Source organism: Nycticebus coucang, chromosome 3 (genome assembly GCF_027406575.1).
Source record: "Nycticebus coucang isolate mNycCou1 chromosome 3, mNycCou1.pri, whole genome shotgun sequence".
Lineage (NCBI taxonomy): Eukaryota > Metazoa > Chordata > Mammalia > Primates > Lorisidae > Nycticebus > Nycticebus coucang.
In genome coordinates, this window is record NC_069782.1 from 97,273,412 (window position 1) to 97,298,274 (window position 24,863).

Genomic DNA, 24,863 nt, shown 5'->3' on the forward strand with positions numbered 1-24,863 from the left:
CGGCTATTTTTTGGTTGTAGTTGTCATGATGTTTGGTAGGCCCAGGCTGGGTTTGAACCCACCAGCTCTGGTGTATGTGGCTGGCGCCTTAGCCGCTTGAGCTACAGGTGCCATCCAGAATTTCATTCCTTTATCTGGCTGTATTATATTCCATTTTATGCCTTATGACAGGTATGTTCCTTTTCTGTCCCTCAGTTGATAGACGTTTGGGTTGTTTCCACTTCCAGGCTATTGTGAATAATGCTGCTATGAACAAGCATGTACCAGATTTTTGTATGAGCTCTTGTTTTCACTTTACTGACGAGGAAACTGAGGCTGGAGTTAAGGAACTTGCTTGAGGTCCCACAGCAAAAGGAGCTGGCCCAAGAAAAGCCTCAATTTGGATCCCGAGGAAGGTATCTTCCCTTTTAGGTCTGCATCTCTTCTTGTGTGGTTAGAATGTGTCCTTGACTGTCTTATGTACGATAGCCACTGGCTGCAGGGCCTGATACTCAGCTCTGTTCTCTGAGGCCGACTCCCTGCAGTAATGGTATTTCTTAGAGGGCTTCAGCAGTAGAGCAGTGAGAACTGCAGTGAGAACCCCCTTCTGAGATGCAAGAGGGGTTGGGTAACTTTTGGGAAGGGGGCTGCCTGCTACGCTCCCCATCCCTCTGTGAGCTTGGCCCTGGCAGGATTTTAGCTGTTTTCCACATCCCCATCAACACTCATCTCCCCTAACCCAGCCATTTTGGCATTGGAGAAATTTTTCCCAAGAGTAGCTGGCTGTTAGTAATGTTACTTTCTTTTAACTGAGAGCATTTATAAGAAGTCATAAGTGTTTGTTATAAAAATGTCACACAATAAGTAGTTTATAAAGTAGAAAGTAAAAGAAAAAAATCCCCAAGGCTATTGGCACATTCAAGTCCAGTTGTCTTCCCCACTTCCTGGAAGATGCCCCTCCCTGAAGACCTTTCTGTCCTTCTTTCTAAATACCCTCCTGGGCCCAGCATAAGTGCTGTTGTGGTGGAATGTTCTGGACTTCTGTGGTCCCCAGTGGTGAACTCTTCCTCCTGTGACTTTTCTTTTCTTTGCAGGTGGTGTGATGCAGGAGACAGGCTGAGAAACCCTCTACTAGAGATTAGGAGTTAAACACCAAAACAAATCCTTCCAGAGACCTGGCAGTAGTTACCTCTGGGGAAGGAGATTTGTCAAGAGGGGGCAGGGCCTGGCTGCTTTTTGTCTCGAGACTTTTGGAGTTGGTCAGCAATCTAAATATTGTGCACAGATTGCTTGTCAAAGTAACGCCGATTGTGTCATCGGCGTGGTGCAGCGTTGTGGTGCGTGGCTGTTTTCTTGCTCTCTGAGTTCTGTGTGTCCCTGCTTTGGAGATCAAGTAGCATTTTGGAGACTGGCAGCTCAGCTGGGCATGTTTACAGTTCTGCTTCCTACACCAGGATGCCAACCTTGAACCCCTAGCCCTTGAGTACACCGGAGGTACTAGGAGTGTAATCCTCTGGAAAGGGGTTCCGGCTCTTCCCAGCAGGCCCATGTCTCAGTTGTCATTTTCAGGTTCCAAAAAAATCTGTTTTTGCTACACCAGACTTTTGACTGAGAGCCCTCTCCCACCTGGGTCCTTTATTCTAATGCCCACACACAGTCCCACATCTTACCCTGTTAAACTGAGCTCTCAGAGGGTTTGAACTGCCTGGGTTCAAATTCCAGTTCTGTTTATCCACTCTGCCTTAGTTTCCACAATGGCACAATGGCCACAATGGGCACAATGGGGTACACAGAGTGCTACCTACCTCAGGGGCTATTGTGAGGATGTGTGTGTTGCTCGTAATAGCTACTTCTTTTTTTTTTGTAGAGACAGAGTCTCACCTTATCGCTCTCGGTAGAGTGCCGTGGCGTCACACAGCTCACAGCAACCTCCAAATCCTTGGGCTTAGGCAATTCTCTTGACTCAGCCTCCCAAGTAGCTGGGACTACAGGCACCCGCCACAACGCTTGGCTATTTTTTTTGTTGCAATTTGGCCGGGGCTGGGTTTGAACCCGCCACCCTTGGCATATGGGGCCAGCGCCCTACCTGCTGAGCCACAGGCGCCGCCCTATAGCTACTTCTTTTAAAGGCTGTCTTCTATGTAAGGTAGGGAGAGTTAGCCTAGTGTAGCACAGGCTCATAGAATGCCACAGGCCTTGGAGTTGGCCTTTCCTGGGTTCAGATCCCAGCTCCATGCTCACCATGGAGCAGCGTGATGCAAAGTAGCCCACTTCACCACACCTAATATTCCCCCATTACAGTGTATGTTCAAGGCTGTTCTAAGGCAAGAAAGATTCTGAAATGTTTGGCTGCAGCTTGCAGCCACTTCCCTTTAATAGGAACATTGCCCACAGAGCCTTTGCTTAGTAGAATGTTGGAGTGACAGAATGGCCAGCCTGGTTGAGACCCCCAAAATCACCTCGTCCAAACCCTCATTTTGCAGATGAGGGTACAAGACCCAAGGAGTTTCCCTAAGATCCCCATGGCTGACCGCTGAAGGGTCAGGATGAGAACTTGAGCCTCCTTAGCCCAGTTCAGGGCTGCTTCCACACCGAGAGTCATGTTTGCTTCATATGAGCCAGAAATGTGATTAGGGCAAGAGAAAAGAATGAAAAGCCTCTGCCTCTGTGGCTCTGTCCTGAAATAGCATGCTCTACAGGGAAGCAGGAGGCACACAGAGCAAGCAAGTTTCCATAAGTGATTCAAGCTCATAGTCCCTTACTCAGGGCAGAGCAGCCAGTGTTTAGTAATTGGGAGTCACTGCCATTATTCCCCATTATCCTCATCAATCAGGGCAAAGTGACCATAGCTGGAAGAGGCCTGTGCCCTCAATGCCAGTGTGGCTCAAACTGGAGCAGGAGAACCCCCTGGTGGACCTGTTAAAACAAAGATTCATAGGCCTCACCCCTAACGTTTCTTATTTTGTACATCTGGGTTGGGGCCTGAGAATTTGCATTTCCAAAAGATTCTGGGGTGATGATGCTGATGCTGTGGGTCTAGGAACCCCTCTTTGAGAACCATGACATTGGCCAAGCCCTTGCTACTCAGTGTGGTCCTCGGACCTAGTTGGCAGCAATGCAAAATCTTAGGCCCCACCCGAGACCTGTGGCATCAGACTGCACATTAGCAGGATCCTGGGGTAACTTGTTGGCATGATGTAGTTTGAAAGGCAGTGGTATAGTGCAGAGTTCACCCTGCTATGCATTAGAATCATTTTGGAAGCTCTCGACCTGCAGCCGTTACTAGTTAAAGTCAGAGTTTCTGGGTGTGAGAGCTGGGCATCAAGACTCCATAAAGCTCTCCAGTATGTGGCCAAATCTGAGTACCACCATCCAGAGTCCAAAGTGGCAGGCAGCTGGGCAGGGTCTTGGAGATGGTTGGCTACAGCCCTGGCATTTTACTGAGATGAAAACCAAGGGCATAAGAGCCAAAAGGTCCTACCCAGAGTCCCACAGCCAATAAGTGACAAATTCAGGCTCCTGATACTTGGGTAATCTTTTTATCAGCTTTTTCAACTGAGTCCCCATGGGGAGTTATATTGCTCCATGGCAACTGTATTGTACCTTTGTTCTCTGGACTCCATTATAAATTGCTCATTGGAAACTCACCATCTCCCACTTCATTTCATTGTGGCAGACCAACCTAAATAAGAGTTACATGTTCTAGGGAGGCAGTGTAGAGTGAAGGCCAAGGGCATGCACTCAAGCCCAGCCCTAATGCTCACCACCCAAGGCCTGTGGCTCTGTGCCTCAGTCACTCCTCTGTAAGGCAGATGCAGTAATAATGGTGCCCATCTCATGATAATGGTATGAGAATTCAATGAACTAATGCATGACAATGCTGAAATCACTAACTTGCAGATAAGAGACACTTTGTAAAATTTTTTTTTTTTTGAGACAGAGTCTCACTCTGTTATACTGGGTAGAGTGCTGTGGCGTCACAACTCCCAGCAACTTCAAACTCCTGGGCTCAAGCCATCCTTCTTGCCTCAGCTCACAAGTAGCTGGGACTATAGACGCCCACCACAATGCGTCGATAGTTTTTCTATTTTGAGTAGAGACAGGGTCTCACTCTTGCCCAGGCTGTCTTGAACTCCTAAGCTCAAGCTATCTAATTGCCTTGGCTATAAATATATTTTATTACTTCACTAACTGGGTGACCTCAGTTAAGTCATGTGTGACTTTGAGAAAATTGTTTAACTTTCCATGACTTGGTTTCCTCAACTGTTAAATAGGGGCAAGCACAGTAGTCATCTTATAGAGTGGCTGGGAGGAGTAGAGGGAACATAGGTCTGAAACCTTTACAGTTTCTGGCACATGGCTGGCATTGGTCAGTGGTGGCTGCGGATGTGTTGGAGACTGAGAGCCTGCACAGGAGAAAGTTCTGGTCTGGCCAGAATGTGGGCGGTATTGGTCTTGAGGACTGTTAGGGGGCTATAAAGACCCCAGCTTTGGTTTAGGCCTTCCCTGGGTACCGCTAGCAAGTGTTTCCTAGAAACTGAAAGTGCTTTGACTCAGTTGGCACAAAACCACAAAGCAAGTAAGCAAGCTAACAGCCCAGGTTTTATTTCTTTTTAAGCAGGATAGTACGTTCCAAAGAGAGGAATGAGTCTGTCCCTCCTGAGTGAGAGAGGATGCCTTTACAAACTTTCCTCTTTGTATTTATTTTTTTTCCTTCCCTTTTTTATTTATTTTTTTTTTTGTAGAGACAGAGTCTCACTGTACCACCCTCGGTAGAGTGCCGTGGCGTCACACGGCTCACAGCAACCTCCAACTCCTGGGCTTACGCGATTCTCTTGCCTCAGCCTCCCGAGTAGCTGGGACTACAGGCGCCCGCCACAACGCCCGGCTATTTTTTTGTTGCAGTTTGGCCGGGGCTGGGTTTGAACCCGCCACCCTCGGCATATGGGGCCGGCGCCCTACTCACTGAGCCACAGGCGCCGCCCTCCCTTTTTTTTTATTTTTGAAACAGAATCTTAAGCTGTTGCCCTGGGTAGAGTGCCATGACGTCATCATAGCTCACAGCAACCTCCAACTCTTGGGCTCAAGTGATCCTCTTGCCTCAGTTTTTCTATTTTTCGTAGAGATGGGGTCTTGCTCTTGCTCAGGCTGGTCTCAAACTCGTGAGCTCAAACAATCCACCCGCCTCGGCATCCCAGAGCGCTAGGATTATAGGCGTGAGCCATCTCACCTGGCACCCCCTTGCGTTTATTCCCTAATTCTTAGCTTTGCCCTGCCTACTTCTAATATATATGCATTTATTAACTCATGATTATGCATTAGCTATGGTATATAATTTCTGTCTATAAGTTCCCACAGTTACATTTTTAATTATATTAGGGGTGGTGGCAAATGTCAGTGCTATTACAATGAAGAACTATACATCAAAAGGTCACCTTTAGGGTGGCCTGCTTAGAACTGTGTATGCTTGTTGTCCTCATAAACCACAGGTGCTCTTGTGGAGTGATACCTAGCTCTCATGGTCTAGTGTGCACCCATCTCAGGGGTCCTGTTGTTTAAAAAGAGCTCTCTTAACTTTAAGAAAACATCTTGGGTTAGGCGGTTTCTTCTCTGTCAGGAATGGTCTGTGTATTTGTCCTGTCTTATTATTCTGTTTTATTTTGTATTTTATTTTTTCTTCACTCACCCTGTTCCCTGTCTGTACCTAATAAGGAGAATATCCAGAACGAAGAGGATTGAAGGTCCTGAGGATGTTTTTGCCTGGAGAGAAGTTTATAGTATTCTGTGGTTGCCAGTGGTGGAGGGGGAGGGGAATGGAGGGTTTAATAGGTACAAAGTTTTGTTCTGTAAGATGCAAGTCCTGGAGTATGATTGCACAACAATGTGAATATACCTAATGCTACCGAACTTACACTTAAACATGGTTAAGATGGTAAATACGTTTTAAAGACTTAATTTTTTTTTTTTTTTTTTTTTAAGACAGAGCCTCAAGCTATCACCCTGGGTAGAGTGCTGTGGCATCACAGCTCAAAGCAACCTCCAACTCCTGAGCTCAAGTGATTCTTCTGCCTCCATCTACCAAGTAGCTGGGATTACAGGCGCCTGCTGCAACACCTGGTTGCAGCTGTCATTCTTGTTTGGCAGGCCCAGGCTGGATTCAAACCCACCAGCTCAGTTGTATGTGGCTGGTGCCTTAGCCACTTCAGCCACAGGTGCCAAGCTGGTAAATACTTTTAATTTTTTTTTTTTTTTAAGACAGAGCCTCAAGCTATCGCCCTGGGTAGAGTGCTGTGGCATCACAGCTCACAGCAACCTCCAACTCCTGGGCTTAACTGATTCTCTTGCCTCAGCCTCCTGAGTAGCTGGGACTACAGGCACCTGCCACAACTGTGGGCCATTTTTTGGTTGTAGTTGTCTTTTTTTGGCAGGCCCGGGCCAGATTCGAATTCTGGTGTATGTGGCTGGCGCCTTAGCCACTTGAGGTGCAGGCACCACCTAAAGACTTAATTTTTGAAGAGCATTTTTAGGGTCGCAGCACAATGATGGTCTAGAGATTTCCTAATACACTCCCTGCTCTCACACATGCACGGCCTCTCCCGTTATCAACATCCTGTACCAGCGTGGTATGTTTGTCACCACTGATAAGCCTGCACTGCTGTGTCATTATCACCCCGAGTCCCTGGTTTTCGTTGGATTTCACTCTGGGTGTTGCACGCTCTGTATGCCTGGATGAAGGTATAATGATGTGTATCTACCACTGTCGTAGCAGAGCATTTCCACTGCCTTAAAAATCCTGTGTGTTCCACCTATTCATCTTTCCTTCCCCCTAACCTCCGGAAAGCCTGATAAGATAGTAGATTTCATGTATATTTTACCACAATTAAAAATGTTTGCAGTGTCCTTCATCATTTATGTAAAGAGGGGGCAAATACACTGTGTGCTGACCCGAAAGGGGGCAGGACTAGTGGGTGGAGGAAGGGTAACAGTTATTAACATGACCCATGAAAGAACTCTCTAACAGTTAAAACCAATCTGTGGGAGGAGCAGTGAGCCTCCCATCGCTGGTGTTCAAGGATAACTCTCTGACCTCTGGTGGAGGAGACCCTGAGAGGTTTTCAGGTCTCAGGTGGGACGCTGCGTTACTCAGTGTTTCCCGAGTTTGTGTGTTGATAAGAAGCACCTGGGGATACTTGTTAACAACATATTCCCTTGCACTGTCTGAGACCCACTGAGGCAGAATATCTGGGAAGGGTGCAAAGACCAGCCTCTCCACATGATTCTTATTGGGAAGTATGGAAACATGGGTTCAGTAATCCTCATCTTCTTCTAACCCTGAGATTCCACGAGAAGAAACGTTGTCACACTGGCCATGGATTTCCTCTGGTGCCCTTGAGAGCTTTACTTCTTGGCCACAAGCCCATACACCCCTCTCCCCCAGCCTAAGTTCTAACACCCTCACCTGTGGGCCTTGTGATTGGGTTGGCAGGGGTTCTGTGACCCTCTCTGCTTCCCACTTTTGTACCCTGTCACCAGGCCCACCTCTTGTTGGGGACTGTCAGGGGTCAGAATTGCATTTTTCTAAGTCACAGAGCAAGCTCAATCCAGCTCCCTGACTTTGAACTGAATGTTCTGCTTGCTTCTTGGGTTTTGCTTGTTCTGACTTGGTTCTGCCTTCTGATTTTCATTAGGCATTAATTAGAATTAATGAGATAGGCTTTCATAAAGGACTTGAGCGATTTGAATGAAAGGCTTCTCTATTAACACGAAGTACTGTTCTCATTAAGAGGCTTGGGGGCATGCAGTTTGGAGTTCTTGTGAAAATAATTATATTAATAATTATTAGGATTATTATGCCCTGTGTTCATTGTGCTGCCTTCCTGGAAGATCAAGTGTTCTTCACTGCAGCCCTGATAGCAGCTGGGAGTGCTGGGGAAAGGCATGTTTGCATCCAGCTGTCATCAGGTGTTGATAGAGAAGCCTGGTGTTACTTTTTTTTTTGGTTTTTTGGCCAGGGCCTGGTTTGAACCCGCCACCTCCATATATGGGGCAGGTGCCCTACTCCTTTGAGCCACAGGCGCCGCCCTAGTGGCTCTTCTTGTAGTGTTACTTCTTGTAGTCCATCACCCACCACCCCAATCCCCAGCCCTGGTTGGGGTCTGTGGACATGTACCACAAAATAGCACTAAATGATTCCAAAGCCAAGAGATGGACTTTCTCGGCATCTGTGGAGTACAGGAGAAGCTCCCAGCAGTTGTAGGGGAAGGCAGAGCTAGAAAGTGGAGTCCTACAGGACTGAAGGTCTTTGGAACGGTTTCTCACGCCTTGGTTGCCTTCTCTTTCTTCTCTCTCTCTCAGCCTGAATCTACAATGACCCTAAATGTCCTAATTTGCCTAGGACCAAGGGGGGATTCCTAGGATGCAGGATTTTTAATGCTAAAATGAGCAAAGTCCTGAGCGAACTACCTTACTGGCCACCCTACTTGAATCTTTGGTCTGCAATTTTTGCAATCAGATTCTTTGGCCCCATCATCTTAATACTATGGACAATTTATCTATTGACACTGGCCTCATTTTCCTGCTGTCAGGGTAACTCATAGGTTCTAAGAATTAAATAAATTAATGTATAAAAGGCACCTAGAATGGTGCCTAGAACATAGCAAATACTCAATGCTGTTAGCTATGTTTGTTTTATTGAGTGGAGCAGGAGCTCTGAGCTCAGGCAGGGCCTCCACCTGACTGAGGAATGCTGTCTATGGGGAGCCTCCCTGACAGTGCTCCAGGACAGGACGTAGTGCTCACTTCCTGACCTTGGAGCCTTTTTTCATGATTTGGTGAATTTTTCTCTATACTGTTTGTTCTCAGGACACTCTTCTTGATGACATCCACAGCTTCTTAGAGACAACTGTCCTGTCAATAGCCTGAATCGCCCCCTCTTCCCCAGTTGGGTCTTGGTCTCCAGCCACATCCTGGCTGTGTCCTCTAGAGGCGGTGCTGTCTGCTTCCGTAAACCCAGGATGACCCAGCACTGAACCTGGCTCAGCTCATGGGCTTTTCTCTGAATTAGACCTGCAGGGGAATTTCCCGAGACCAAAAGGTGACTGGCTCATGCAGAAGCCTGTGGACCTCCTTTCCTCAGAGGTATTGAATGATATTGAAGGCTCTGAACTGGAAAGGCCTAAGGAGTTTGTAGCCAAGGCTTTCCTACTGGGAAGCTCAGAATAGACTCCCCTTTCTCTGGCCTGTTCTTTAGATAGGCACCTAGGCATGTTCTTGACTCAAGCGTCAGTATAGCAGGGTAGTTAGGATCCCTGGCTTCCTGACTGGCCTAACCTGGGTCCAAATCTTTTCTCACCCCTACTTTTAACTGTATGACTATGGACAAGTCACTTAATTGCAGTTTCCTTATGTTAGACGGGGTAGTTCTTATGACATTGCATATGTGAAATAGTGAGTCGTATTGTTTATAGTTGTTATTATTATGAGAGACAGGGTCTAATTCTGTTGTCCAGGCTAAACTGTAGTGGCATCATCATGGTTCATTTAACCTCAAATTCTTGGACTTACATGATCCTGCTGCCTCAGTCTTCCAAGTAGCTGGGACTACAGGTGCTCATTACCATGCCTGGATAATTTTTAAGTTTTTTGTAGAGACAGTCTCACTATGTTGCTCAGGCTGAACCCCAACTCCTGGCCTCAAGAGATCCTCCCGCCTTGGCTTCCCAAAGTGCTGGGATTACAGCCATGAGCCACCATGCCCACCCTTTCTATGGCTATTATTATCTCTATCTCCTAGGTCATGGACACGAAGTATGCTGCTCCTTGCATACAGATGGGGATATGAGTGGGTAAGGTTGAAGTTTGTTTGAGAAGTCTGGGTACCTGGATCTCTGTATTCTTTTCCCAGGGACCATGGAGATCATGGGACTCTCCTCTCAGTGGAGCCAAGTGTCTACATGCTGAGTTAGTGGCTGGTGCTGGTGCTGGGATGAGGGGTGTTCGCATCACATCCCAGGAAGGCTCTTGGGCAGCACTCGCGGGTGGCCTTTGCCATCAGTGGCCGCCAGACTGTTCTGAGCAGGAGCTTCGTGGTGCCTCCCTCCCGCATGCACACTGGCTTCTGGGAAGGCAGTACAGGGGACATAGAATGGAGGAAACAGATGGCATCCCCAAGATTAAAAAAAAAATTATAGGAAAGCTGTAGGAAACAATGCAGATCAGTGCCTAGCACACAGTAGGGCCTTCACAGCTATTCATAGAGAGTGAATGAGAAAAGCAGGCACTGGGGGCAGCATCCTCCATCGTCAAGCAACGAGGCCCCATGACGTCTTGGTTGGCCAGTGATGCCTCAGAGGGCTTCTGTGATGCCTGAATCAGAGGCTGGAAGAGTGGACAGTGTAACAGGGGCTGGGCATTTCTGGGCTGATAATTCTGGGAAAGCTGCTTTGAGGACCCTGTGAAGTAACTTGCAGGGCTTCAATCCCCTCTCCCTTGGTCGTGGACACTTCCTCTCCCTGCTGCGGAAGCTGTGGGAAGCTGCCTCTGCTCTGGCCCATTCTGGCTTCCTGCAGTTCTTGGGTCTGCTTGGCTCTATTTCTCTTGTTGATCAGGAGGAGCTGGCTGCCCTCAGCACATTCTTGAATTTGCCAAGTTATTTTTTTATAATAAAAGTTAGTTCTATGATAAATTTATTTTTCTATTTTAAAAGGAAAGTAGCACTATTTAAACACTTGGGAAATGGCTTCATATATAGTGGTGTTTTACTTAGTTTATATAAAGTAAACATTTGGACTATAAATAGTAACACATTGCTCAAATCCTCTGAAATAACTGTTAACATAGTTATTTTCCTTTCTGTCATCTTTCCAACTTCACCTAGTTGGAATTAGTACATGGTTTTTATATTCTCCTTAAAAAAACACCTAGACTCTATAATATGAACTATTAAACTAGAAAAACAAAGCACAGGGGGTTGCTAGTATTATTATTTTTTTTATTGTTAAATCATAGCTGTGTACATTAGTGCAATCGCCTGTACCCATTCTAAGATGCACCATAGATGTGGCCCCACCCATTACCCTCCCGCTACCAAAACCTCCCCCCCCCTTCCCCTTCCTTGGCCCTTTCCCCATAGTCTTGTGCTATAGTTGGGTTATAGTCTTCATGTGAAAGCTATAATTTAGCTTCATAGTAGGGCTGAGTACATTGGATACTTTTTCTTCCATTCCTGAGATACTTTGCTAAGAAGAATATGTTCCAGCTCCATCCATGTAAACATGAAAGAGGTAACGTCTCCATCTTTCTTTAAGGCTGCATAGTATTCCATGGTATACATGTACCACAATTTGCTAGTCCATTCGTGGGTCGATGGGCACTTGGGCTTCTTCCATGACTTAGCAATTATGAATCGGGCTGCAATAAACATTCTGGTACAGATGTCTTTGTTATATTGTGACTTTTAGTCTTCTGGGTATAAACCTAGCAAAGGAATTATAGGATCGAATGGCAGGTCTATTTTTAGGTCTCTAAGTGTTCTCCAAACGTCCTTCCAGAAGGAACGTATTAGTGGGCATTCCCACCAGCAGTGTAGAAGTGTGCCCTTTTCTCCACATCCACGCTAACATTTCTGGTTTTGGGATTTTGTTATGTGGGCTACTCTTACTGGGGTTAGGTGATATCTCAGAGTAGTTTTGATTTGCATTTCTCTGATGATTAAGGATGATGAGCTTTTTTTCATGTGTTTGTAGATCTTGAATTGGTCTTCTTTAGAGAAGTTTCTCTTCAAGTCCCTTGCCCACCCTGAGATGGGGTCACGTGTTCTTTTCTTGTTAATACGTTTGAGTTCTCTGTGGATTCTGGTTATTAGACCTTTATCGGAGGTATAACCTGCAAATATTTTCTCCCATTCTGAGGGCTGTCTGCTTGCTTTACTCACTATGTTCTTGGCTGTGCAGAAGCTTTTTAGGTTGATCAGGTCCCAGTAGTGTATTTTTGATACTGCTTCAATTGCCTGGGGAGTCCTCCTCATAAAATATTCACCCAGGCCGATTCCGTCAAGAGTTTTCCCTGCACTTTTTTCAAGTATTTTTATAGTTTCATGTCTTAAGTTTAAATCTTTTATCCAGTGAGAGTCTATCTTAGTTAATGGTGAAAGGTGTGGGTCCAGTTTCAATCTTCTACAGGTTGCCAGCCAGTTTACCCAGCACCATTTGTTAAATAGGGAATCTTTTCCCCACTGAATGTTTTTAATTGGCTTGTCAAAGATCAAATAACGGTAAGTAGCTGGATCCATCTCTTGGTTCTCTATTATATTCCAGACATCTACTTCTCTGTTTTTGTGCCACTACCATGCTGTTTTGATCACTGTGGATTTATAGTACAGTCTCAGGTCTGGTAGCGTGATTCCTCCTGCTTTGTTTTTATTGCTCAGTAATGTTTTGGCTATTCGAGGTTTTTTTCTGATTCCATATAAAACGAAGTATTGTTTTTTCAAGATCTTTAAAGTATGACAATGGAGCTTTAATAGGAATTGCATTAAAATTATATATTACTTTGGGCAGTATGGACATTTTAACAATGTTGATTCTTCCCAGCCATGAGCATGGTATGTTTTTCCATCTGTTAACATCTTCGGCTATTTCTTTTCTTAGAGTTTCATAGTTCTCTTTGTAGAGATCTTTCACGTCCTTTATTAGGTATACTCCCAAATATTTCTTTCTTTTTTTTTTTTTTTTGTAGAGACAGAGTGTCACTTTATGGCCCTCGGTAGAGTGCCATAGCCTCACACAGCTCACAGCAACCTCCAACTCCTGGGCTTAAGCGATTCTCTTGCCTCAGCCTCCCGAGTAGCTGGGACTACAGGTGCCCGCCACAACGCCTGGCTATTTTTGGTTGCAGTTTGGCCGGGGCCAGGTTCAAACCCGCCACCCTTGGTATATGGGGCCGGCACCTTACCGACTGAGCCACAGGCGCCGCCCTACTCCTAAATATTTCATCTTCTTTGGCACTACTGTGAAAGGAATACAGTCCTTGACTGTTTGTTTGGCTTGGTTATTGTTGGTATATATAAAGGCTACAGATTTATGGGTTTTGATTTTGTAGCCTGAGACATTGCTATATTCCTTGATCACTTCTAAAAGTTTTGTAGTAGAATCCCTAGTGTTTTCGAGATATACGATCATATCATCTGCGAAGACTAAAAGTTTGATCTCTTCTGACCCTATGTGGATATCCTTGATTGCCTTTTCTTCCCTAATTGCAATGGCTAAAACTTCCATTACAATGTTAAAGAGCAGTGGAGACAATGGGCAACCTTGCCTGGTTCCTGATCTAAGTGGAAATGATTTCAATTTAACTCCATTCAATACGATATTGGCTGTGGCTTTGCTGTAGATGGCCTGTATTAGTTTAAGAAATGTCCCTTCTATACCAATTTTCTTAAGTGCTCTGATCATGAAGGGATGCTGGATATTATCAAAAGCTTTTTCTGCATCAATTGAAAGAATCATATGGTCTTTATTTTTAAGTTTGTTTATGTGTTGAATTACATTTATAGATTTACGTATATTGAACCAGCCTTGAGACCCTGGGATAAATCCGACTTGGTCATGGTGTATAATTTTTTTGACGTGTTGTTGGATTCTGTTTGTCAGGATCTTATTGAGTATTTTAGCATCTATATTCATTAGTGATATTGGTCTATAATTTTCTTGTTGGGTCTTTCCCTGGTTTGGGGATAAGGTGATGTTTGCTTCATAGACTGTGCTGGGTTAATACTCCTTTTTTTTCTATATTTTGGAAGAGGTTTAGTAGTATGGGTACTAGTTCTTCTTTAAATGTTTGGTAGAATTCTGACGTAAAGCCATCTGGTCCTGGGCTTTTCTTTTTAAGGAGATTTTGTATAGTTGATGCTATTTCAGAACTCGATATAGGCCTGTTCAACATTTCCACTTCGTTCTGGCTAAGTCTTGGTAGGTGGCGTGCTTCCAGGTATTGGTCGATTTCTTTCAGATTTTCATATTTGTGAGAGTAGAGTTTCTTGTAGTATTCGTTAAGGATTTTTTTGAATTTCTGAGGGGTCTGTTGTTATTTCATCATTACCATTTCTGATTGATGAAATTAGAGATTTTACTCTTTTTTTCCTGGTTAGGTTGGCCAAAGGTTTATCTATTTTATTGATCTTTTCAAAAAAAAACAGCTTTTGGATTTATTGATCTGTTGTATAATTCTGTTGTTTTCAATTTCATTTAATTCTGCTCTGATTTTCTTCTGCTGCGTTTGGGGTTGAAGTGTTCTTCTTTCTCCAGTTGCTTGAGATGTTCCATTAAGTTATTGACTTCCTCTCTTTCCGTTTTCTTGAGGAAGCTTGCAGTGCTATAAATTTCCCTCTTAGGACTGCCTTTGCAGTATCCCAGAGATTCTGGTAATTCGTGTCTTGATTGTTGTTTTGTTCCAAAAATATGGTGATTTCCTTCTTAATCTCATCTATAACCCATGTATCCTTCAGCATAAGGTTGTTTAGCTTCCATGTTTTTGTATGGGTATGCAGGTTCCTGTTGTTATTTAGTTCAACTTTTATTCCATGATGGTCTGAGAAGATGCAAGGAGTAATTTCTATTTTTTTAAATTTGCTGAGGTTAGATTTGTGGCCTAGGATGTGGTCGATTTTGGAGTATGTTCCATGGGCTGATGAGAAGAATGTGTATTCAGTTTTTTGGGGATGAAATGTTCTGTAGATGTCTGTTAAGTCCAGATGTTGAATGGTTGAGTTTAATTCTAAAATTTCTTTGCTTAGCTTCTTTTTGGAGGATCTATCCAGGACTGCTAAAGGAGTGTTAAAATCTCCAACTACTATGGAAGTGGAGGAAATCGAGTTGCTCATGTCTGTTAGAGTTTCTCTTATAAATTGAGGTGCGTTGTGGTTGGGTGCATAAATATTAATAATTGAGATCTCATCATATTGAGTATTACCTTTAACACATATGAAGTGTCCATCCTTATCCTTAATTATTTTGGTTGGTTTAAAGCCTATTGCGTCTGCGAACAGGATTGCAGCGCCTCCTTTTTTCTGCTTCCCATTTGCCTGGAATATAGATGTCCATCCCTTCACCTTGAGTCTATATCTGTCTTTTAATGTAAGATGCAATTCTTGGATGCAGCAGATATCTGGCTTGAGTTTTTGTATCCAGTCCGCCAACCTATGCCTCTTTAGAGGACAATTTAAACCATTCACATTAATTGAGAGTATTGATAAGCCTTTCGAGAGACCAGTGGACATTTGTAATCCTTTTGCGACTATGGAAGTTGGAATTTGATCAGAATTTTTTTGGGTGGGTTTACTTTTGTGGTGGAGAATTATGCTGGTCTTTATGGAGGATAGGTCTAAGAATGTCCTGGAGAGCTGGTTTAGTTGTGGCAAATTTCTTCAACATGTGAATGTCGTTGAAGTATTTAATTTCTCTGTCATAAATGAAGCTCAGTTTAGCAGGGTACAGGATCCTGGGTTGAAAGTTATTTTGTTTTAGGAGATTAAAAGTTGATGACCATCCTCTTCTAGCTTGAAAGGTTTCAGCAGAGAGATCTACAGTTATTCTGATATTCTTCCCCTCATAGGTAATGGTTTTCTTTCGTCTGGCAGCTTTCAGAATTTTCTCCTTCATATTAACTTTAGTGAAATTGATTATGATGTGTCTGGGGGATGTCTTATTTGGGTTGAGTCGTGCTGGAGTTCTGAAACTGTCTGCTATCTGAATTTCAGAATCTCTTGGCATGTCTGGAAAGTTCTCCTTCATAACCTCATGGAGAAGAGACTCTGTGCCTTGTGAAGCCACTTTGTCACTTTTGGGGATCCCTGTAAGACGAGTATTGGTTTTCTTCAAATTATCCGAGAGCTCTCTGAGAGAGTGGTCTGTTTTTGCTCTCCATTTCTCTTCTTCTTTGAGGGTTTGGGAGCGTTCAAAAGCTTTGTCTTCAATGTCAGAAATCCTTTCTTCTGCTTGCTCCATTCTGTTACTGAGGGATTCTGCTGTGTTTCTCAGATCTTTGAGGGATGCAACTTCTTGTCTCAATGTGTTGAAATCTTTGGTCATTTGGTCTTTGAATCCGTTGAATTCTTGAGATAACTTTTGGAATTCTAATTCGATCTTATTTGCTATCCAGATCCTGAATTCAATTTCTGACATCTCACTAATTGTTTGTGCATGGGGTCTTGTGCTGTTTCTGCCCCATTGATCCTTGGGGGAGTTGATCTACTCTGATTATTCATATTGCCAGAGTTTTTCTGTTGATTTCGCCTCATGATTGTTTTTCACCATTGCCTCTGGCTGTCCTCAGAGTTGGGGAGGTGTCTCTCCAAGATTAGACCCCAGCGGGATCACTCTATTGTTGCTGGATCTTTGTAGGGAGTGACCCTGTGTAGTTCCTCTGGGGCTGCTCTAGCTAGGGAGTTCTGGTTGTGGAAGCAGCTCCAGTTTGTGACACACCCGGATCCAGCAACAGGGCTGGGGGTGGTGCGCACAGTTCTGGGAGTGCCAGGCGCCCAGTGACTTTGGCACAGATAGCCTAAGGCTTCAGCAGTCTCTGGCCAGGAGAAGAGCTCTGCACAAAGGCAGGGAGGGCTCCAAAGGGCACGCAACTACCAGAGTCCCTGTCCAGATGAGTTAGGCACCAGCCCCATATACTGGAGGTGGCGGGTTCAAATCTGGCCCTGGCCAAAAAAGAAAAAATAAATAAATAAAAAATAAAAAATTATTAAGTGTTTATTCTGATATCAGTTGATAAGTCCAGTCCTCCCATTCTTCAATTTATATGTGAAGCCACCTTCAGTGTTTATTAAATTATGACATTATTTCTGTACTATATATTCTAGACTATGTATTTTATTTCTTTCATCTATTTTTCCTTTTGCCCTCTGTTTTAATTATTGTAGCCATATAATATTTGTTATAATCTTTCCTTCTTGTTTTGAGGGTCTTGTTTACATGTATTTCTAGTTCAATTTTAAAACCATTTAGTCAAGTTAAAAAAAAATCTTTTGGGAATTTGGATAGGAGTTACATTAAATGATACATAAATCAGTTTCCTAAAAAATATCATTTTAGGGCCGTGCCTATGGCTCAGTGAGTATGGCGCCAGCTCCATATACTGAGGATGGCAGGTTCGAACCCAGGCCCCGTCAAACTGCAACAACAAAAAAATAGCTGGGCGTTGTGGCGGGCGCCTGTAGTCCCAGCTACTTGGGAGGCTGAGGCAAGAGAATAGCCTAAGCCCAAGAGCTGGAGGTTGCTGTGAGTTGTGACACCATGGCACTCTACCAAGGGCGACAAAGTAAGATTCAAAAAACAAAAAAAATCATTTTAGTATTTTGACTTGTTATCAATGAACACTTTATATATCTTCACAAACAAATCTACTTTTAAAACTAGATTTGTGGGCTTGGCGACTGTGGCTCAAGCAACTAAGGCACCAGCCACATACACCTGAGCTGGCAGGTTCGAATCCAGCCCGGGCCCACCAAACAACAATGATGGCTGCAACTAAAAAATAGCCAGGTGTTGTGGCGGGCGCCTGTAGTTCCAGCTACTTGGAGGCAGAGGCAGGAGAATTGCTTGAGCCCAGGAGTTGGAGGTTGCTGTGAGCTGTGATGGCATGGCCCTCTACCCAGGGCAACAGCTTGAGGCTCTGTCTCAAAAAAAAAAAAACACAAAAAACTAGATTGGTGAATTTCTCTGCTTTTCTTCATGTTGTTCAGATACATTTTCCACTATAAATATCTCTGTATTTTATATTGTTGTTGTTTGGAATAGGATCTTTATATTTTATTGCTGGCATGTAGGAATGCTATTGACTTATAGGGTTGCATATTTATTTTGATTAACCACATTGCTGAATTATTTTTAATTCATGCAGTTTGTCAGATGATTGCTTTAGGTTTCTGAGCCTATATAGTCATTTCATGTGCACAGAATAATCATTCTGTTTGTTTTCAGTGTCTGTGCTTCTATTTTATTGGCCAGAACTTTCAAGACCATATTCATGGATACTGGGTGATCAAAGGCATCCTTACTTTGTTCCTTGTTTCAAAGAGAAAAGCTCCTGCCATTCCCTTGATGTTGCTCCTGGCGTGTATGATGACATCTGTCTGCTTCTTCCCAAAGGGGCTGGGATAATTCACAACTCCTACAAAAACTCCTGTCCAGCCCTTTGTGTATCTGGCACAAAGCATCAGGAGGCTTGTTTTTCGGAAGTACAGTATTATTGTCTCTAGAATTGCCAGCTTGCCCCAAACTGTGACCCTGCAGTGCTGGTCCACTTTCAACTTTCAACTCCCACTTCTGAACTTCCAACTTTCAACTCCTGCTTCTGAAAGCCTGACTTCTGGGAATTCCTCCTCCCTGGCAGGACTGAGCACTCCCTCCTGCCAACCTCACCTGCTGATGTGACAGCTGATGCTTTGCACTAGACAGTGGCAGGTCTGGGATTAGCTGGTGCAGTCCCTGACCAGAGTAGATGTTGGTAACACTGCATTAACAACACTCATGCTGCCCGGCAGAGGAGTCGTGTGGACCCTCAGTCACTTAGACTTTTGCCCTTTTCCTACCTATCTGTTGTCTTTTCTCAAACCACCTTAGTGACGTCACCAGAACCCCTGCCCTACTCTCAAGCATCCCGGACTTCTGACACTGTGCTTTGGAGTTTTTTCCAGTCTAGTGGGAAAGTAGACACAAAAAGGGGTTAACATAATAGAGGATTAAGAGGCATTAAACAAGGCCGAGCTTCTGGAGCAGCTAAGTGCAATGGGCAGTCAGAGAAGGCTTTATGGAGGAGGTGACATTTGAGCTGGGTCTTAGAGCAAGAGTAGAAATTCAGTAAAGCAGATAAGGCAGAAGGGCTTCAATTATGGTTATTTGCATATATTTTGTGCTATTGTTGTTATTAGGAATAGGAACTTTATTTAAAAATTCCATTTTATGGGCGGCGCCTGTGGCTCAGTGAGTAGGGCGCCAGTCCCATATGCCGAGGGTGGCGGGTTCAAACCCAGCCCTGGCCAAACTGCAACAAAAAATAGCCGGGCGTTGTGGCGGGCGCCTGTAGTCCCAGCTGCTTGGGAGGCTGAGGCAAGAGAATCGCGTAAGCCCAAGAGTCAGAGGTTGCTGTGAGCCGTGTGACGCCATGGCACTCTACCAGGGGTGATAAAGTGAGACTCTGTCTCTACAAAAAAAAAAAAAAAAAATTCCATTTTATTGCTGGCATATGAGAATATTATTGAAGTTTGCATATGTACTTTGGAGCAACCTGCAAAGGCTTAGAGGCCTAAAAGAGTCTGACCTCTTTAGGGAAAAGATGAGAGTTTGCTGAGAGAGAGATGAGGCAGTGAGTGCTCCTGGGGTTCAGGGGTGAGGGGATGACCTCTAGTAAAAGGGGTGACCTAGGAAGACTTCTGCAAGAGGTGGAAGGGCGCTGACCTTGAAGCATAGAGAGGATTTGGATCGAGTGGGAAGAGGAAGGTAAAGTGGAAGAGGGGAGAGGAAGAACATTTGTAGTGTTCCTGTTAGGTTTGTGCCAGGCGTTTTTAGTCATTATTTTATTGCATGTGATTTTTCTGACAGCCCTTATAGGTAGATAAGGATACCGTCAATGTACAGATGAGAATCCTGAGGCTCAGGGAACTTGAGTGACCTTCGATGAGTTGACTTTTGTGCTTTCAGTGTCTCCCTCCTACTGTGCGCGCGCGCGCGCACACACACTTAATATATACCAATCACAAAAGATGAATGCGAGTCACATTTGAGTACCTCTTGTAATTGCAGAAGTCAATCGTGACTTCAGTATTGCAATTTTAATACAGCTTTTTTCCTTTCTTAGAATGTGTGTACATTTTTTTACTATGTTTGTGTATATATGCACACACATACATATCAACTTTATTGAGATGTCACCTACTCTATAATTCATCCACTTACACAGTTGAATGTTTTTTTTTATTTGTTTGTTTTGATACAGAGTCTCACTTTGTTGCTGTGGCATCATAGTTCACAGCAACCTCAAACTCTTAGGCTCAAGCACTTCTCTTGCCTCAGCCTCCCAAGTAGCTGGGACTACAGGTGCCCACCACGACGCCCATCTATTTTTAGAAACAGAATCTTGCCCTGGCTCAGACTGGTCTCGAACCTGTGTACTCAGGCAATATACCCACTTCAGCCTCCCAGAGTGCTGGGATTGTAGGCGTGAGCTGCTGTGCCTGGCCTACTTCAATGGTTTTAATATATTTAGAGAGTTTTGCAACTATCACCACAATCCTAGAATACTGTAAGGCTTATATTGTCTTACAAAGAACCCCCAACACCCTTTGGTTACCACTTCCTCAAGCCCTGCAGCCCTAGGCAAGCAAGTACTAACCTATCTTTCTGTCTTTGTGAATTGGCCTATTATACTCATTTCATATAAATGGAGCCATATGATCTGTGAGTCTTTGTGACTGGGCTCCCTCTCCTTCTCCTCCTCTATTTTTTTTTAGAGATAGAATCTCACTCTGTTGCCCTGGGTAGAGTGCAGTGGCATCATCATAGTTCACTGTAACCTCAAACTCCCAGGCTGAAGTGAGCCTCCTGCCTCAGCCTCCCAAGAAGCCAGGTGCTACCATGCCCAGCTAAGTTTTCTACTTTTGGTAGAGACAGGATCTTGCTATGTTTGTTCCGGCTGGTCTCAAACTCCTGGCCTCAAGTAATCCTCCCGCCTCAACCTCCCCAAAGTGCTAGGATTACAGGCATGAATCACCACACCTGGCTTCATTTCTTTTTATTGCTAGATAATATTCCTTCTTATGGATATGCAACATTTTGCTGATTGTTCCTCAAATTGATGGGCATTTGGGTTGTTTCCACTTTCAGGCTATTGTGAATAATGTCGCTATGAACATTTGTGTGTAATCTGTTTTTGCATGATGTATGTTTCATTTCTCTTGGGTATACACCTAGGAGTGGACATGCTGGGTCATATGGTCACTCTGAGTTGAGCCATTTGAGGAGCTGCAGAACAGCTTCCTAGCTGCTGCCTATACAAGCTGCTGCCTTCAGCACGATAGGACTAGAAGGGAAGTCAAACCACCCAGTGTATATGAATTGCCTGTTTTCAGAGTAGACTATTGTGAAGTGCTTGTAAGACTGCAGCTTCTCTGTTGAGCCTTTGATGACTCTAGAGGGAGTCAAGGACACTGCTATGAGTGTTGGTTGTCATTGTGCTGGCAGACACGCTGCTGGCTAGAAGGCTGGGGTAATGGAGAACACGCAAGAGTAAATCCTAAGATTCAGGGTGCAAGGGAAGGGCATGTGTGAGTTAATGCTCATGAGGAAAGCTCCTGGAAGAGGGAGGGCAGGGTCTGAAGTCTGATTGGGGGTAACAGGCAAGAGGGCAAAGAGGCTGGGAGGGGTAGGGTGGGTCCACATGGGTCTGGGGCAAGTGTGTGGGCAGCAGTGGCTGATGCTGTGGTCTGTCTTTGTCCTTTGGCTGCAGACCTGGCCGAGTGCAAGCTGGTTTCCTTCCCCATCGGCATCTACAAACTCTTGCGGAATGTCTCTGACCAGATCCACCTCATCACTCTGGCTAACAACGAGCTCAAGTCCCTCACCAGCAAGTTCATGACCACATTCAGTCAGCTCCGAGGTAGGCCTTGGTCAGCTCCAGCCAAGAGGGCATACCCAGCCCTTATCCTTCAGGCTCTGACACCATCTGGGACCAGAACCAGTCCCTGGTCAACTAGACCATGAAGTCGTTCCAAGTGGTAGACTTTGAAGATGGACTCATGTTCTCCCTGCAGCCTGGAAGTCTCTAGATTACTACTATCTTCAGCTGGCTGTGAATCAGATTGTCTAAGGGTCAAGGGTGTGAGTTTTGGAGTGATTCTCTTTTTCTAAACAGACCAGTGAGGTGTTTGGGTCCTGAGGCTCAGAAGTCATTATTTCTCAGTAGCCTTGACCAAGCCTCCTTCCCATCCTCCAATATAACTTTGTTCTTCTGTGTTGCTTTCCCAGTTCAGGAGTGACAGATGCCAGGGATGTTGTTTTTTTCTCTGCTGAGCACAAAGAACACGTGGACATTGTGGTTGGCAGGGAGATGGCAGGAGGCCAGCGGACAGGCCTTGTATATTCTCTTGAAATGCCTTCTCTGGATGCGTGAGTGGCGTGTGCTGTTGGCTGTAGTGCTGGGCCCCTTTCCCAGGGAGCAGTCCCCCAATCCTTCTGTGAGAGGACACTGCCACTCAGAGACCCATGGGGCAGAGCTACAGCCTGTGTTTGCAGAATGGTGGGGCTGCAGAGTTGCAGAGGGCACAGGAAGCCTAGGAGAGGCGGTCCCTGCTTTCTGGAACTTTCTATGTGATAGGGCCATAAAAAGAGTCTAAAATCCTGTTCGAAGCAACAAGTACACAAAATGCAGATGGTGCATGAAGGACTTGAGCAAGTCTCTAATACAGCTGAATTTAATCTGGGCAGGCTTCCTGGAGGAGGTGTGGGCATTGGGTAAGCCCAGAAAGAACAGGGTGGCATGAATTGGCAAATAGTCCAGGGATGAGAAGTAGCTTGCGCAGTGGCTCAGGAGGAGCTGCAAGTGGACCCAGAAAGTGCAAACAGAAGGGCTTAGTTTATGCAGCTGTTTCTGAGTGAAGGTTCCAGAGCTCATAGCATTTGTACCTGAAAGGCTAAATTACCTATAATGGGGAGGGGGAAACTGGGACAAGGCTTGAGGATACTTTCTGTTGTTGTTTATGTTTTTGGATTTTTTTACATGTCAGAATATTAGGGAACACGCGTGTTTTGTTTACATACTTTGCTTTTGTACGGATTGAGTCAAAGTTATAAGTCTGTTCTTTACCTCTTCACCCAGATAGTGTGCAGTATATCCAACAGGTGTGAATGTCCCCATTTCCCTCCTTCTCCCTCCCCGCGGCTTGATTTTCATCGAGCTGTACGTCCATATGTGCACTTAAGTGTTGATAGATTAGTTCCGATTGAGTACTGAGTACAAGTGTTTGTTTCTCCATTCTTGTGATGTTTCACTTAGAAGAATGTTTTCCAGTTCTATTCAGGTTGTCACAAAAGATACTAGATTGCCATTGTTTTATGGCTGAGTAGTACTCCGTGGTATGCATAAGCCACATTTTATTCATCTATTTCATGTATTGATGGGCACTTGGGTTGTTTCTGTGTCTTTGCAATTGTGAGTTGTGCTGCTATAAACATTCAAGTGCAGGTGTCCTTTTTATAAAATGATCTCTTTTCCTTTGGGTGTATACCTAGAAGTGGGATTGTTGGATCAAATGGTGGCATGCTCATGGATCGGCAGAATCAACATTGTTAAAATGGCTATACTACCCAAAGTGATTTACACATTCAATGCAATTCCCATTGAAATACCAACACCATTTTTTGCAGATCTAGAAAAAAATAGTTCTACGCTTTGTATGGAACCAGAAAAGACCCCAAATAGCTAAGACCACCTTTTATAATAAAAAACAAATCAGGAGACATTACTTTACCAGACTTATTTTATTTATTTTTTTAAGAGACAGAGTCTCACTTTATCGCCCTCGGTGAGTGCCATGGCATCACAGCTCACAGCAACCTCTAGCTCTTGGGCTTAGGCGATTCTCAGCCTCAGCCTCTCGAGTAGCTGGGACCACAAGTGCCCGCGAAAACACCTGGCTGTTTTTTGTTGCAGTTTTAATCTGGCCTGCTTTGCCCACCTTTGTTCTACTGGCAGCTGCATTTTTACACAGATGAGATAGGTCCTCACAGTCAACAGGTATCTTGACCTGTTCTCGTCTCTGGCTGAAATCAGAATCCTCTGATGAGCTTTTCTGCAAAGACCATTGCCCAAGACCAGTTAAATTGGAATATCTGGGTGTGGGCCTGGACCTAGGTATTTGTTAATACCTATACCAGTTGTTCTAAAGTGCTGTAGTCATAGTGCTCCGACCAGCTCAGGAGTTATAAACTCAAATGCCCGAGAGACTAGCTTTAAGGAATGAGTGACTCAGACTGGGCATGCAACAGGGAGTGGTGGGGACTGAGGCAAACAACTACACACCCCACCCAGCTTGAACTCGGTGTGCCACAAGAGAAAATTGGGCCAATGTTGTCCACTCTCCTGATGATTTAATTGAAGCTGGAAATAAGGATATTTATGTGAATTTTGCCAGGTTTTACATAACACATATTAAAGTCAATAAAACATATTTGCAAGCTAGATTTAGTCCATGGCCACCAGTTGAGAGACTGTCTTGAAAAATATTAGCACTGCCTCTGCCATCCCATTTCATGGGTGGAGAAGGAAGGTCAGGGATGGAGGGGACTTTTCCAGGGTCTCAGAGCAGTATATCCAGTACTAGAACCCAGGCTACCCACCTTGCAGGCCAGGGCTGCCTTTTTAAGCCACCTTACCTGAAGAGTCTTCTGGTGCTGTGTCCAGCCAACTGAGATTGGATCTTTGCTTTTCAGAGGAAGAGAGAATGATTAAAAATGGATGATGGGAGTTGTCTGGGGCTCTCAGGAAGGACACAGGTAGGCAGCTGGGGGGGGGGGAGGGGAGTTGTGCTTCTTTGGGGTAAGAGGAAAGTTTTTGTTCATTCATTCATTAGGCCTTCCCTTGAGCACTTGCTGTCTCTAGACCTGTGTCAGGAGGCAAGAAAAGAAAGAAGGCTCTCCCTGAAGGAAGCCAGGGGTTCAGAAAGCCAGGGGTTGCTGTGACATTGGCATGGACAAAATGCTGGAAGGAATCTCTGGGAAGAGGAATTAATCCTTCCCAAGAGTGGCATGGGCTAGGTATATAAGCAAGAGCTTTCAAAAGACTTGACATTTGAGGAGCACTTTGTGGGATGAGTAAGTAGGCCTTCT

The 24,863-nt window shown here is 44.6% G+C and overlaps 2 protein-coding genes across 4 annotated transcripts in view; both read left to right on the forward strand.

Moving 5' to 3' along the window:
- The window catches only part of PPA1 (inorganic pyrophosphatase 1), a 295,326-nt gene that overhangs the window by 139,590 nt on the left and 130,873 nt on the right, over window positions 1-24,863 (forward strand). The gene's annotated exons all lie outside the window — the stretch shown is intronic.
- Window positions 1-24,863, forward strand: part of LRRC20 (leucine rich repeat containing 20) — a 93,093-nt gene that overhangs the window by 33,243 nt on the left and 34,987 nt on the right. For 2 of the 3 annotated variants that reach the window (XM_053586456.1, XM_053586457.1), the window contains one exon: window positions 21,487-21,636. The exons of the other annotated variant lie outside the window; for it this stretch is intronic. In XM_053586456.1, coding sequence (XP_053442431.1) covers window positions 21,487-21,636 — 150 coding nt within the window. The remainder of the gene's footprint in view (window positions 1-21,486; window positions 21,637-24,863) is intronic. 3 annotated transcript variants of the gene reach the window in all.